At 39.4% G+C, this 16,048-nt stretch overlaps 1 protein-coding gene across 4 annotated transcripts in view; it reads right to left on the bottom strand.

Annotated features, from left to right (window-relative positions):
- Nucleotides 1–5,200: 5,200 nt before the first annotated feature.
- Nucleotides 5,201–16,048, bottom strand: part of LOC119474989 (doublecortin domain-containing protein 2) — a 61,103-nt gene continuing 50,255 nt past the window's right edge. For all 4 annotated transcript variants that reach the window (XM_037747393.1, XM_037747406.1, XM_037747400.1 and 1 more), the window contains one exon: nucleotides 5,201–5,922. In XM_037747393.1, the coding sequence (XP_037603321.1) occupies nucleotides 5,837–5,922 (86 nt within the window). In that variant the 3' untranslated portion in view covers nucleotides 5,201–5,836. The remainder of the gene's footprint in view (nucleotides 5,923–16,048) is intronic.

The raw sequence follows: 16,048 nt of genomic DNA, 5'->3' as shown, positions 1-16,048 counted from the left end.
TTGAACCGGCATTTGTCATTAGGACATGTTCTGGAAAATTAAAAAAGTAGCCGACACCGGTAATAGGTGCCCACGGCTTCACAGCGCTACATACAGCTTGTATTGCATCAGTAATGAGCAATATGACAACGTGATTAACATAATATTGTGTTTGTTTATTAACGGACTAATGGAGCTACTAGTGTCTGACAGGCCGTGCGCATTTGCTGAGCCAAAGCCGGTGACTTCGACATAACACCGGCAACGTGAAGGTTAGCATTTCATATTAGATTCAATGTTATAAGTAGACTAAAATTATCAGAACAATACGAACATTCAGGCTCCCTCATGTGGCACAAAGGTGTACTGCAGACATAAATGTTAAATAAAAGACGATGGAAGAAATTCTGCAGATTTATTTGGCGACCCTAATAAAATCTCCTGCGACCAACCAGTGGGTCCCGACCCAGAGTTTGGGGATCAATACTTTAGAAAGTTCCCTCCAGAGCCACAGACGTTTTAACAGTACTGTAGTAGCACTTAGTAGTACTCCTCAACTGACAAGTTTAATCTTTTGTGTGTAAAATCGGTGCCTCTTTCACAACTAGGCCACAGGACACTCCTAATCAAACAAATATAGTTTAGTTGGTGTAACTGATAGTGCTGAGAACTTACAATATATTCCATGCTGTACTGTAACTACCACATACAGGCAACCAAACACTGCAATCAGCAATCAGTTATTTCTTTTTCAAGCACTCAAAAAGTCTCCCTTTTTTTACTTCTAGAGAAAGAAGGTTGATTGAACCATCAATCCTGCACTCTGGGGTCAATTTATAGAGTCAGGAATAAAGAGAAGCATCAATGGCAAATAGCCTACACACTCCTGGGAACGCATAATGTCGGTGGCAGAGGAATAACAAAGAGGTACAGTAAGTGTCGTAAATATGAAAGAGCACCAAAAGAGAAATATTACTTGAAGTGCTATAAACTTGCTGAATGTAATAATGGTAATACAGATCCAAGACACAACTTCTGCTCCACTTTTTTGGAAAAATAAGGCTACTTATCAGGAGACTTTTTTTGTAGGTGAATGAATCATGGCACTATGATAGAGACTAGATATTTGTGCAATTCCTCTCTGCAAGATAGCTCTACAATTCAGATCTGTAAGATAAACAAAACCAAAAAAAAAAGTGCCACAATTTTCTGAAAGCACTGCCCATTTCGTTCTGCCCAGGGTGGACACAAAAGGTTGAGCCAGCGGTGAATATTGGAAAAGCTAACGGTGGGGCTTGTATAATCATTGGGAATGGTCGGGGGGCGGACAGAAGCATCAAGCTCCTGTAAAGCGCTCCAGACAGATACACATCACGCCGGGCCTTCTGAGAAGGCGAGTCCTGTGTCGGGCCTATTGCTTGATACCACAGGGGAAATAAACTGCCTAAAATAGGCACGAGGGCAGGAAATGGATTTTATTGGAGAACTAATCAAGGGGGCCGTTTTAGTGGGGCACAATTTAGATTTTGATTGGATTCCTACTGACATCGGGGTTATCAATGTGTCTCATACTGGGAGGTGTAATTTGATCTTTGATGTCCACACTGTGGTCTTGATGTATGTCCTGCTGCATGGGCAATGACTGCTGTGTACGTGTTTGTTGGAGCAGCATGTGTGCACGCGTGTGTGTGGGTGGATGCCAGTGTGTACGGGGTGTGTGAACGGGTAGATGTCAGGCAGATAATGGCTGTGATCGTGGCTAAAGCTGCCCTCTTTGACTCGAGTGCCCCTCTAGTCCAGAATGAGTAAATAGTAATAATATTACTAATTATTATTAATAGTAGGTTGAGCTCAGCAAGTAAAATAGAAAGTTTTTTCTCTTTTAAAAAAAGAGAAAAGACATTTTACTCGAGTAGTCTACAAGTAAAAATGTGAAAAATGCACTTGTAGGCCTACTAAAATGTAGGTCAGTTAAAATGTAGACTGCTCTGAGTAAACTAAAGAAAACATATATGTGTTTATGATGTTATATAGAAGTATTAAAGGTCCCGTATTGTAAAAAGTGACATTTTCATGTCTTTTATATTATAAAACAGGTTTAAGTGATATATAAATACTGTGAAAGTATCAAATCACTCAATCCATGGAGAAATGCACAAAGCCCGTATTCAGAAACTGTGCGTTTGAAACAAGCCGTCAGGATTTCTGTCCATTTGTGATGACACAAATCTACAATATTCAGACCATTTCACAGTTTTTAAACGTAAACATACTAAATGTGTCCCAGTTTATTTCCTGTTGCAGTGTATGTGAATGACATCAGCTGACAGGAAGTAAACATGGACCCAAGCTGTTTCCTAGCAACGCAATTCCTTTGCCATTCCATTGAAACGCGCTAAAACAGAGCGTTTCAGACAGAGCATGAATACAGGTATATTCAGAGAGACAGTATGAGAAAAATAATGTGTTTTTTGAATATTAAAACATGTAAACATGTTCTATTAGAAACACAAAATACAAGTATGAACCTGAAAATGAGCACGATATGTCCCCTTTAAATTAAAGAACAGATTTAGGCTACAAAATGAAGTGCATTAACAAGTCAACAGATACACATCACCCCAGAGAGGCCAATATGTCCAAACAAAGATATATTCCTTTTCAATAGACACTAGCACTTTGCAGCCTACACATGCAAATGCTTATCAATTACACAACCGTCTTCCTCAGTACTCGAATGAACCAGAAAACAGACAAAACTCAGATAATTAAACAAACATGACCAACAATAAATAAAACCAGCTGACACCACGGCGGGTGTAACAAGCAGTATTAGGGTGCATAAATCAAATAGCTTGACACAGCAGAATAAAACATCAGCACAGCAGACAACAGGCACATGTATAAACAAACTCTTATGTGTAAAAATGGAGTTGTAGGCCTTCAAATAACAGTTCAAATGAAGGTTATTCTGAGTCACATTTTACAAGTGAAAAAGGGAGTATAGGGAGGGTAAAGAAAAACATGTATGTGTTTATGATGTCATATAGAAGTATTAAATTAAAGAACATATTTTAGGCTACAAAATGAAGTGCATTAACATGTCAACAGCTACACATCACCCCACAGAGGCCAATATGTCCAAACCAAGATCCTTTTCAATAGACACTAGCACTTTGCAGCCTACGCATACAACTGCTTATCAATTACATAACTAGAAAAAACAAGAAAACAGGACAAAACTCAGACAATTGCAGAAATCAAACAGCTTGACACATCTGAAAAAAGCATTGCCAAAGCAGACAACAGGCATGTATAATACACATTAAACTCCACAGCTGCTGAAGCCACAGTCACACACAGAGAGTGTACCTGTAGTGCACATATGCACACTGCATGACATTACAATCATCAGTTTGTTGCTTCACTCACCTGTATGAAGGTATTCTGGGAATCTTGTGCACAACCTGTCTTCCTCAGGCTGCTCCAGGTTCAAGTTCTCAGCTCGTCCATCCTCAGTGTGTTAATATAATAGAACCAGTCCAACTCAGCCTCTCTGGTCCCACTGGGCTATAGCTCCTCAAAGTTTTCAAACCTTTTGAGCATTTTAGCATTTAGCACCTCCATCCTTTTATTCTAGTAAGAGCTAATTTGACAAGATGAAAGTGGCTGAGAGCTCCTCATAGCACCGAGTTGCACATCATATGGTCCTTTTAATAACGTTTCAGTCTCTGTTTTTTTGGTTTCATCAGGATGTGCACCATTAAATGAAGCCTCTGTTTGTGCAGTTGGCCTTCTTCCTCAGTTTGGTAAACAGCCACACGTTTTTTTCAGCTCTTTTACCTTCTCTGTTCGTAGACTGCTGTCAATCTGAAGTCCCATGAAATGTTGCTGATGACTTTGACGCAAATGAGACACACATGTGTCATTCGCATTCCTCAATCAACAACTCTGTCACCCAGTCTTCATGAAAAAAGTATATTTTTGCCTTAATTGGCCTTGTTAATCAAACTTTTTTTTACATTTATCATTTCATATTGCAACATATTATTAATTGTTTTTTTATCTGTTTGTTTGTTTTACTGACACAACAAACATGAATTATTTTTGTTTTCTTCCATTTACATGCATGTTCTTTGTAAATATCTATATATTGTAATCTGCTTAATGAATTGTATATATATATATATATATATATATATATATATATATAAATGTTTTTGTTTTTATTTTGTTCTTTTTTTTATTTATTATTGAATTGACTCTTTGGAAATATTGCATATAAGCATATTGAATTGAATTGAAACAGGTTTACAAAGAGTTTGTGTCATCAAGCCCACTTGTGTTGGAGACCCTTGATTTAGCATGGTAACCAGGCACAGTGCTGCACCTGTTGATCACGTGACATCCTGAGTGCGTTCGATTTGCGTTAGCGTGCTGGCCAGATAGTGGCTAGAAGGGAGCCCGCAAACTGGGGAAACTCTCGCGAGATTGTTAAGGTGACCTCGAATAGATTAGTTAGGGTAGGTCGTTGGGCAGCAAGTCTGGCGAGAGTTTCCCTTCTAGATAGGCTCCCTTCTTCCCTTCACACTGCCAGGTCGTATATTAATAATATTAATATTAATATTAATGATATTAGTATTAATAATATTAATACTAATATTAAATAAATAAATAAGCCAATGAAATAAATCCTGAAATATACAAATGATGCAATAAATGTATAAATACATGTAAATGTTAACATATAAATTAATCACTATAGTTCAATAAATAAATAGATTTACTTCATAATACCACATTATTTCACAGCTATGTTTATTTCCATCTGTTATGTTTCCCCCCTTTCCTATGGGATGAGAAGCCTGACATGAACAAAAGCACTGCATTTATAATAAAATGTTAAGTATTCATGCGCTCAGAATGACATGTTTACAGATCAGTAAACACTTTGCTTTCCCTGATAATTATATCAGAAAGATCAGATTTATCCACTCTGGCTTAAAAAACAGAACTTCTCAAACACAGCAGGAAGCTAGTTGATCTTAGTTATCAATAATGAAGCGCATTAATTGTTGCATACATAAACTTGGGGTTGCATATTAATTGCGATGAAATCGTTTCAACACTGATTGGCCTATTTGCACTCTTATTCCATTACTGCAGCTCAGAGAAAGACTCAATGACGCTTGTAAAAAAAAAAAAAAAAAACACACACACACAGGAGCCTCTTATTTATTAAAAAAAACACAAACAAATGCACACTGAAAATGTTTTCTTTATAAATTATAAAAGAGGCATTCTTTTCTTGAAGCCTTTTTAATTAGAGGATCTGTCATTTTCATCTCTAGCTTGTGCTGCAGAAGCATCATTACTGTTAACAGATCTGTATTTCTTTTATTTATTCATTAATATGTCAAGCATAACAATACAGTTACTAATAACAATGGTATTATCATAGAGCAAAAACATATATATATAAAAAAAATAACAAGTGAATAAAAATAAAGTGATTTTGGACATTTGTTATAATAATAATAATGATAATAATCTTTATTTATATAGCATTTTTCTTAACAATGTTACAAAGTGATATACAAAAGAAATAAAACCAAACAAGACAGATAAAAAGAGATCAAGGTAGAGACAATAAAATTAATACGATCAGATAAATAGAAATAAAAACTGTACAAATAAAACAAACATTTCCAAAAGCTTTCACAAATAGAAAAGTTTTAAGACGAAATTGTTAGGAGACTAGAAATACCTCTCCAATAGGATGCTCAGGTTGCTCTCTGTCTCTTGGATGTGTGGCGCTCATGTTGCATCATTTGTGCTGTCCCAGCCTTATCGCGGATCAATACGAAGCCACGAGTTGATGAGCCAATGTTACATGAAGCTGCGTTTCTGAGAGTTTCCTTTGTGGTCTTGCTATGTAGTGATCTAGTGGATAGAAATGACCAAATACAGCTTTAAAACATGTGTTTTAGTCATGGAGGTAGCCACCGTTATAGTAAAGTTCATGCTGCCTCTGTTTCAGCCTCACCATGGATCAATATTACAGCCTAAAGTATCCCAGCTTGGCAGTTACAGGCAATAATTAAGAACAGAATAAGCCGTGAACTGGCTGTTAGCAAACAATGTGAATGCACATCTGTGAACAGTGTGTACTGAATTCACTTGCATTTGAACACTGGCTTCTCCCCTTCACTTGTCTGCAAGTTCTGCCCATCAGGGGTCATGAAAAGTGTTTTTTTTATTGAATTTGACATCTGGTGTGCTGACGAGCAATACAGTATCTGAACCAAATTTAGCTTGTGATAATGCAGCACAGTCTCACGGCAGTCTGTGAAATTATCACAAAATGTAATCTAATTTATTTGATTCATGTACATAGAATTCATGTACACGAATTTCCCTTTTTTTCGTGACGCTCAGCACGACTTTCAACAATGTATTTTTCGTGCTTTTTTTTACGAATGTCCAGCAACACATGACGCATGTGTCAATTTCTGCTCCAGTCTTTTCAAAATAAAATTGCTTAGGTTTAGGGATAAATCGACTTGGTTAGGTTTAGGCAACAAACTGATTAGTTAGGTTTAGGAAAAGATCGACTTGGTTAGGTTTAGGCAACAAAACGAGTTAGTTAGGCTTTAGAAAAGATTGACTTGGTTAGGTTGGCAACAAACTACTTAGTTAGGCTTTAGAAAAGATTGACTTGGTTAGGTTTAGGCAACAAACTACATAGTTAGGTTTAGGAAAATATTAACTTGGTTAGGTTTAGGCAACAAAACGAGTTAGTTAGGCTTTAGAAAAGATCAACTTGGTTAGGTTTAGGCAATAAACTACTTAGTTAGGTTTAGGAAAAGATCAACTTGGTTAGGTTTAGGCAATAAACTACTTAGTTAGGTTTAGGAAAAGATCAACTTGGTTAGGTTTAGGCAATAAACTACTTAGTTAGGTTTAGGAAAAGATCAACTTGGTTAGGTTTAGGCAATAAACTACTTAGTTAGGTTTAGGAAAAGATTGACTTGGTTAGGTTTAGGCAATAAACTACTTAGTTAGGTTTAGGAAAAGATTGACTTGGTTAGGTTTAGGTAACAAAACTACTTAGTTAGGTTTAGGAAAAGATCACGGTTTGCAAACACTGGTTTCCTGGGCGAAAGTCTTGTGGTTTTTTTGGACCCACCTATCCACCCCGACCTCCTCTCTACACGGCATTGACCAAAAAAAAGTGAAATTAGTGTCTATGTACACGAATCAATACATTACATTTTATAACTATTTCACAAACTGCTGTGCCACTGGGCTGGATAATGTTGGCATGTTCAAAGAGTGTGCACTTGGACACTGGACACTTACTGGACTTAAAGGGTGTGTGCTAAATCCAGTCTGGTACATCTGTCTATAATATTGCTGCAGTAGAATAGCTGAGGATGAAGGAATTGATGATGATACACTGTGACCTTTTCTGTTTCGCAGTTTCCTTCAATTTGTGAGAATTTTTCCGATAAGTTTTGACATTGAAAAGTACTTATAATATCCTGTTCTGCTGAGATGAAGAGCAGCGGCCTTTTTTTTTGTAACATGCAACACTCTAATCCCATTTAAGTTGCAGCCAACACGGAGCAGTGCCAAAATATCATCAAAACCAGGCGGCTTTGATGCCCGGGCCAAGACTTTAAAGACAGAGGAATGTGGTAGTGAGGGCCAGTGCCAGGTGTATACCGCACTGTAATTAGGCCTGAATCGCATTATAAAGCAGCGTATAAAACACAATGTCACTTATTAGCAACATATTTTAAGTGTGTTACTGTTATAAAATTTCAGACTCTAAAGGACTGATACAGAGAGAAAGCTAACAATGAAGCACAAAGGTTCAAACAGCTCCTCTGCACATAAAAAAGCATGGCAACCCATGTGAGCGAGGAAAAACCAAAGAAGGCGTCAACGATTCAGACCAAGTGAGACGGGCGGAGAAGGCATCAAGCCTTCAAAAAGCACAGACTGACCCAAACTGCTTTTCATGGCTTGACAGCTCATTCAGCGTCCACACACTCCCGTGCAACCGTTTTCATGCGTGGGGTGTTTGCGAGATTAAAAGCACTTCAACGCAACATGCGCTGTTTGCATGTGAATGGAAGCCATACAGGGAATGTCACATCACTTATCTTTTGTATAAAAACTGCGGTGCTCCTCTTGTCAGCCGCAAATAAGCCCATTGTATCCTGCTGATAAAAGGCAATCAAACAAAGTATATAATTGTGAAGTCAAGCATTAATTGCCTGTATAACTACCGCCTAATGCTGAAATAATTAAGAATGTCTCTTACTGGGGACTGGCAATGCAATTATCACCTTGATGATTGCGCTGTACAAAGACATTCAGAGGAGGGAGACAGAAAGCGAGGGAGAAGCAAATAACTAAAATGACGGGGATAATACAATTAGAACATGGCTGAGAGGGGAAGGAAACAAAGAGGAGACAGCCTCAAGGCTTTTTCCAACAGGGTTGCCATGTCTACACACTTCATTTGCATCCTTATAATGTCACACAATTATACTAGATAAGCATCCAAAGCTGCGCGGGGAGCTGTGAAGCCCTTACATAACTATTTTAGTGTATTTATGCCTTTATATCTGCAAAGAATCTGCTTTTCAACCGCCACCCAGCTAATTCAAAGTAATTCAAAGTGAGCAGGTGTCAAAAGCAATGCGTCACTTTAGACATTTACTTAAACCTTCATCATTCTGATTCACTATATTTCAATGACAGCCAAAAATGCCCTAAGCTGTGGCGTAATATCCATTGCAGAAGGTGCCGTTTTTAACTATTAAAGACACTATAATATGTGATATATACAATATTGGACAAAGTCATCGTCTATAGGAAAAAAAGGGGCGAATGTTCTACTCCCCATTTTGCGTTATTAAAGGTGGAGATCAAATGAAATATTCAACAGATGATATGCTGCTTTAATATTCATAGAAATGAACTTTATATTAGAGAACACATTTTTATGGGAAGAGGACTGGAGGCCACTGATTAAATTTCATTGTTTGATCACTATGCAGGGACATTATGGGGTATTACGAGGGGCCAGCCGGTGCCCCCCCCCTTTAGCAAACATTTAGGGGCGGTCTCCGAGGCCACGCCACCTTGGCAGGGCACATGACGAGTTTACGATACTTAGATGTGTTTCAAAAATGGAAATGCGGCGCCTGAAACGTTTTTTTTTTTGCATGAATATGAAAGGGTGGCATGCGGGGAAAATGTGTAAGTCATAGCATGTCTCAAAAAGCAGCGATACATATTCATGTATTTACTGGCAAAGATATCACCTGAGGCGATCATGATTCTGTAAATATGAATAAATCAGATTGGTCCCCGTAGTGCACTTTCTGTACTTTTATATGCCGGAGTTGTTTTGTTTTATTTTGTTTTGTTGTGTTTACATAAGAGTATTAAAGAGTTAATTAAGTTTAAACTAAAAGCAAACAGAAGCGGCATTAACACAACTATCAGGAGAGCCCCTTCAGATACTGATTTATTTCAGACTTGGATGAGATGTAGACTAGCTGCTCTATGAGCCCCATTCATCGCTCTGTTTCTCAAACACACACACACACAAAACACACACCCTCTGGTCAGAGAGATCAAGAGCGGTGGGTCGGGGTCCCCGCTGCGACTCTTAACAAGATGGCATTCTCCGAGGTCGCAGAGGTCGCCGGAGTTCGTGTCTACTTTTAAGGGACGTTAAACTCTACTCACGGTTTCCTAACAGTTATCTAATTGGATTAGGTCTCAAAGAGAGGCCCCTTTTTCATCCCTGGCTTTTGTCCATTCGCCTCAGCGCCGAACGGAGCTTAGAGGGCTCCAGACACCGAGGAGGACAGGCGATGGATTAGGTGAGGTATCCTGACCAATTAAGACGAGGCCAGGTGTCGTGCTGATTGCGGGAAAATTGAGACCTCGGCCCCGACATGTGTCTAATTCCCCGCTCACTGCTCCGCAACCACTCATTTGCCTGCCTGCCACACACTGCTTTCCTCTTCTCCCTCCCACCTCTCTCTCCTCTCTCCCTCTCCGACTCGGCGAAGGTAACCCGAGCTGCCTTCCCTTGACCCCTTCTCTTCCGTGGAGAGCTAATCAGACCCACCTGGAGCTCCCCAGGGCTCTGTTAGCCGCTGGCTCAGCTAGCAACAGCTGATCCAGGAAGGAATCCCTGGGGCCAACGCTGCAGGCCTGGCACCCAACACACACTGACTCAGGATCAGCCGGGGAGATTTTCCAACTGATGGTTCATTGAACCTCAGGCGGAATCACCACCATGATGTGGAAGTGTGGTGTGTGTGTGTGTGTGTGTGTGTGTGCGTGTGTGTGTGTGTGTGTGCGGCATATGCACCTGGAGTGTCTCTACAAAATTTAGTTAGTTTGGTCCAACACACATGGGATTACAAGACCCCGTTGCATGTCAAACAGCAATAATATAACATCTGGACCTCTTTTGGTAACATATATACATGTATACATCTACACAATGTTGGGTGATTCATTTTTATGTACAACATTTTAAGTAAATTACCCACCAAATAGGCGACGAAGAAAGAAAGAACTCGCTTTTGATACAACCTTAATTTGTATCCTAATAAAAATATTTTTTCCACATCTCCCAGGCTTTCCCCAATTGATTAACTAACTTAAAGCTATGTTCAACATTCACCAGGTCGCCAGAAACATGATTCTAAATAAATGTTGCTCCACATCTGGATGTCTAAAAACGCAACTGTTCGACATATCAACTTAAAAAGTGATGTCAGTGTTGTGTTCACAGCTTGTTTCCACTGCCACCAAGTGACCAAGAAATCAGTTATTGCAGATTTTAATCTTGCATACTGTTTTTGTGTAAATGTTTCACATAGAATCAGAGGTCTACCTCCGGGTCTGAAAAGTGAAGCCAATGTGGAAGTGCCTTAAACTTGCATTCTTTCTAATAGCCAGCAGGGGGCGACTCCTCTGGTTGCACAAAGAAGTCTGATTGTATAGAAGTCAACGAGAAAATGACCCTACTTCTCACTTGATTTATTACCTCAGTAAACATTGTGAACATGAGTTTATGGTCTCAATCGCTAGTTTCAAGTCTTCTTCAATACAGCATGATGTTCATTTAGTAAATTATGATCCCATTTAGAGTCTAATAGACCATAAAGCAGGGTATGCTTGAGGGCGTGGTTACCTTGTGATTGACAGGTCGCTACCACGGTCTGGGTGATGTCCGTGTTTTCGTCTTACAACTTTCACAGTGTGTTTTTCAGTTCATGAAAGTTAATTATATGCCTGAAAATGTCTTATTCAGCGGTTGTTCTTAGCTCCACCCTCTCGTGTCACTGCCGGTTGCAAAAAAACAAGATGGGGACGGCTAAAATGCCAAACTCAAGGCTTCAAAACGGTAGTCCACAAACTAATTGGTGACGTCACAGTGACTACGTCCACCTCTTATATACAGTCTATGTGTAGAATATTAACATTCAAAATGCTAATTCGGTGCAGAAAGCCCAGAATATGACATTACTGAAAAACACAACCGTATGGTCTCCCAACCTGATCTTTTTAATGTGTCATTTTCACGCCACAGGGTTAACATTGTTAAGCAGCTTTTCACGTGTTATTTAACTCCACTTTGTTACCGTAAAACCATCACGATTATGCTTATGCAACAAAACTACTTGTTTGGAAAAACATCATGGTTGAGCTTAAAATACGTACATAAACAACATACACGCAAGTGCGGAAAAGACGTCACTCCAAATAACTCAATATCTCGCATATTCACACGGATGTGTTTACATTGCAATCAGTACAGACTACATGGTGTACACATGACACACCAAAAGCAACAAAATCGTTGTTATTGCACGCAAAATGACTTACAAATCACCGTGTCATTCATACGCCATTTGGTGAGACCAGGCTGTGTCTCCATAGGAGAAACAGTAAACCTCTGACACCTTATTGTTCCATTTTAAATATGCAGCAACATACACAAGCATATATAAATCAAAGAGAATGATTCATATATAGTTTATATATGTGCTTTTCCTTTACACAGCTTTTGTTACTATGCTGTCTCTACAAAGGCACAGGCTCCCTAACATCACAGTCAAACAACTGTCACATGCAAACAAGCTCATATTCTATAATACATGTTACACTGATTCCTTTAACTATTTATCAAAAAAAGCAATAATAACAACAGCTTTTTTTCATATTATTTGGAGCATTAAATTATTCTAATATAGCCGAAGGCCAACTGAAATGGAAACGGAAACATGCAGATCCAGTCCATTATGCATTGTTAAACGTTGATCTATGGTTTAATATTTGCTTCCCAACAGCACTGACAATGTGTTATTACCTTGACGGAGGGCCATAATGTGCGCTGACACGCCGGTGATTATTTAAATAAGCTGCGACAATAAATACGGCTCCACATGATCTGGAATATGAGCCTCGCCGAGAAATATGTGCAGACAGAGGAGTAAATCCTAAGTTTGGAGCGGAGGTTATCAAATGTTGAGAGTGAAAAATATCAATGAGGTGTATCAGGAAACTAGAGATCTGACTCCAGAACAAAGTATAATGTAACAGGAAATGCTATGAATGATTTAAGAACCTGCATCCTAACATGTTACACCTGCAAGACGGACATGTTACAGCAAGCTTAAAAGTTGATTATCTTTGTTATCAACATGGAAATAACTAGCCCTATATGCTTAAGGCCTAAAGAGTTAGTGAAACCAGTCGGGCTGCTCATACACTGTTTAATCCCCACAGCTGTGCTGCAGTGCCTCCGTCTCTTTCTCCATGTGCAGAAGTTTCTTGTAAATAATTACAGAAAGACACTAAATCAACATCAGATTGTTGCTAGAAGTTTCAAAAATGTGGCCGCGTTACTGTAATGTGTCTCGGAGGCAGTTGGCATCCCCGTTCCACGAGGGACGCGCGCGTTTTTCAATTCAACTAAGGATGCAGAAGAATCCCTTTGACAGAGATACACAATAAGTAGCAAAGCATCAGCTAAAACAAACATAAAAAGCCTCTTGCCAAACACCAACTGTTATGAAAGGCAGCGGAGAGCAAGAGCATACTGGCATCCACAGCAATTAGAGGAGAAGGGTTAGCGAGGACTCCTGTCCCAGACTCGCACGGCCGCTCCCACACCTGTTTCTGCTCCCGGTCCAAACCAAAGAGAGAGAGAGAGAGAGAGAAAGAGAGAGAGAGAGAGAGAGAGAGAGAGAGAGAGAGGCTGGTTACTGTCGCCGTGCCACCTTAGCCCAGCATCGTCTAATGAGATTAGATGGTCCACTAATGAGCTCTTCAGTGAGGAGAGTCAACTGTGAAGTGAAGGTCAGAAATTTCATCATCCAAATGCGCTGTTGGACTTCAGGAGTCATTAACTAATAACAAACAAATGATTTAAAGGAACCAGCTCTGGTGCTTTTGTTGGCCCCCTGATAACGTTCTCTCGCTCCTCTCTCTCGGTTTTAATGAGCATCTAAAGTAGGAAAGTCAAAGCAAAACACTGAGGTGCTCCACTTTATGAATGGGATTGATTTTGGGCGGTCTAATTTTACATTTTCAAATGCTTTCATATAGAAATATTAGCTTGCACGGCAGCTGGATTCTCGCGATGTCACGAGATCGGGCGAGAATCGCGGGATCAGATGTCACGCGAAAATCTATCTTGGCAGACTTTAAGTAATGCGTTGACCAATCAGCATCCTGTGAAGAGCTACTGGCAGCTACGTGTGTGGTTTATGTGTGTCAGACCAGGTGAGACGACACGACGAATCAACTGTTGGTTCTAAGCAGTTACAGCACTGATAGCGATGATTTCGCCTTCAGTTAGTTTTGCTTTCATTAGTTTGATTGACAGATGGTTCATCCAATCACCTGCCAAGTATTTTTTGAAAGTTCCTGCCCTTTTCCAAACAGTTTCCAATGACGGCTTCTCAGATCGTTCTGTGAAACAAACCCTTTGACAAGGTCAGGTTAATAGGAAGCCACACATGTACTAACAATTTCAGTAGATATTACGACTGTAAAGGCGATTAATTCTCAGGTGAATGTATATTTTTGAACTGTTGTTTTTGTCACGAGTAGCCTACTTTCACAAAGAATGTGAATATTACGTGGCAAAAAACATACTTTTTTTTTAGAACGAGGTTGATTTTCCAATCACGTTGTGTGGAACCGGTTGAGTTGCCCCTATATTTATGAAACAAACAACACAGAGGCTCTGTAGCCCAAACCAAGATGGCAAATTGTATTATTTACATATGTAAAAGTAGCATAATGTAGCATTTTATCATTCTTAAGTGTATATAATTATTGTTATATTATATTAACTTTTTTACTTGAACTTTTTCACTTTAGTGTTTTTTACTGCACTGCATCACCAAGTCAAATTCCTGTGTACATTGTACATTTCACAGATAAAGCGATTCTGATTCTAAATACTCTTTCAACCTTGACAAAGGCAGCGCAGACCAGAGCCACTCCTTCTCTTACCTTTCACAATAAAAGCCCTAGACATATAATATTCGCAGGCGAGTATTTTGCATTTTCTCGCGTTTATTTGTCACACCTGGAAATTAAGAATGCACAAGTCATTTATATATTTTCTCCAGATCCAATCACAAATGTAAGCAGACTGCATTCATTATGGACCTTTTAGAGAATCCACAATCACCTGAGAAAGACTGCAAGCTTTTCCAATAACTTTGTTTTTTTTTCTAGCTGTGATCTTTGCTGGACGGCCCAGTGGTGAGGTAAGCATCAGGGCAGCCTTTTTCGCTGGCACCTTTAATAATGTGCTGACATAAAGTCATACATGTTTAACCAGGTAATAGAAGGCTGTAAAATAATGATCCATATTGGCTCTCAAGACAAGGTATTAATCTCCGGCATCCTTTTGCCCCTTTTCTCTGCCACTTCATTCAGCTGAGGTTAAACCAGACTGACCTCCCCTTCAAATAAAATTAATTGTTCTTGGTATTAATTTTATTTGCCACAGAGAAAAGCTGCAACGCTGGTGAAATGTTTACCCATATGTCAGCGTTTCACGTTATTGGCACACATCTAAAATGTTTGCTTTTTTTTTCTTTTCTTTATCCCGGAAGGATTTGTTATCACGTGTAATACCCTGTTAACCGATGATAAAATACATTTCGTTTTAGCAGTATCAGGAAGATGTAATCAACGTGCAATTTGCTTAAGTGCACAAAACTATCATTTTTGTTAGCACTGCATATTTGCCGAAGAAATATTGCATGCCAGAGTGTATTAACACAAGGAGGGTGCCATGCATCTTCGCATCAGACCTGAGAGATCTTGTCACCACTATCTCCTGTAATCTGTTTAATACTGTTTATGTCTGTCCAAATTGAACATGTGGTATGGAATGACTAATGTCAGTCTCATAATTTAGTCATAATACTCTATAGGGGCCATCTATGGATGCTCCAGTCCATGAGTGCACTGCATGAATAGTGATCCATTCACCCCTCACCTTTAAAAGCCCTGATGGCAAGCCCCATTCTGCTGCAACCGCTCTGTCAAGCCCGAACCATCCTTCAGATGAAACAATAAAGATCCAATGTGTGTGTGCGTGTGTTTAGAGCTAGTTCCTGTGTGAGGATGATCTCACTGACCCACGTGCTGAAGGAGAAAGAAAAAGAGAGCGCTCGAGGTGATGACTTCGCCACTCACTTAGGGAACTTTGACTTATGAGGTGCACTGCATTTAGCCAAGCTAATGCAAGTGAGGGCTGTGCCATTAACCTCGGGAAGAGAGGCAGGCCTCGGCAGTATGATGCATTCAGATTGGCAGAGGACAATATTTCACCATGACAGGCATTACCAATGAATAATTAAGTGTTTAATATAATGATCTTGAGAGAGAGAGAGAGAAAGGAAAGAAAGAGGGAGACAGAGACAGAGAGAGGAGAAAATGGTAATTCCACAATTCATTGCCCTTAAAACCTATCTGGCATTATTACCCAGCAGCA

The sequence above is a fragment of the Sebastes umbrosus genome, chromosome 16 (assembly GCF_015220745.1).
Source record: "Sebastes umbrosus isolate fSebUmb1 chromosome 16, fSebUmb1.pri, whole genome shotgun sequence".
Classification (NCBI taxonomy): domain Eukaryota; kingdom Metazoa; phylum Chordata; class Actinopteri; order Perciformes; family Sebastidae; genus Sebastes; species Sebastes umbrosus.
The sequence above is the reverse complement of the archived record's forward strand: the minus strand, read 5'-3'. Positions and strand labels throughout refer to the sequence as shown.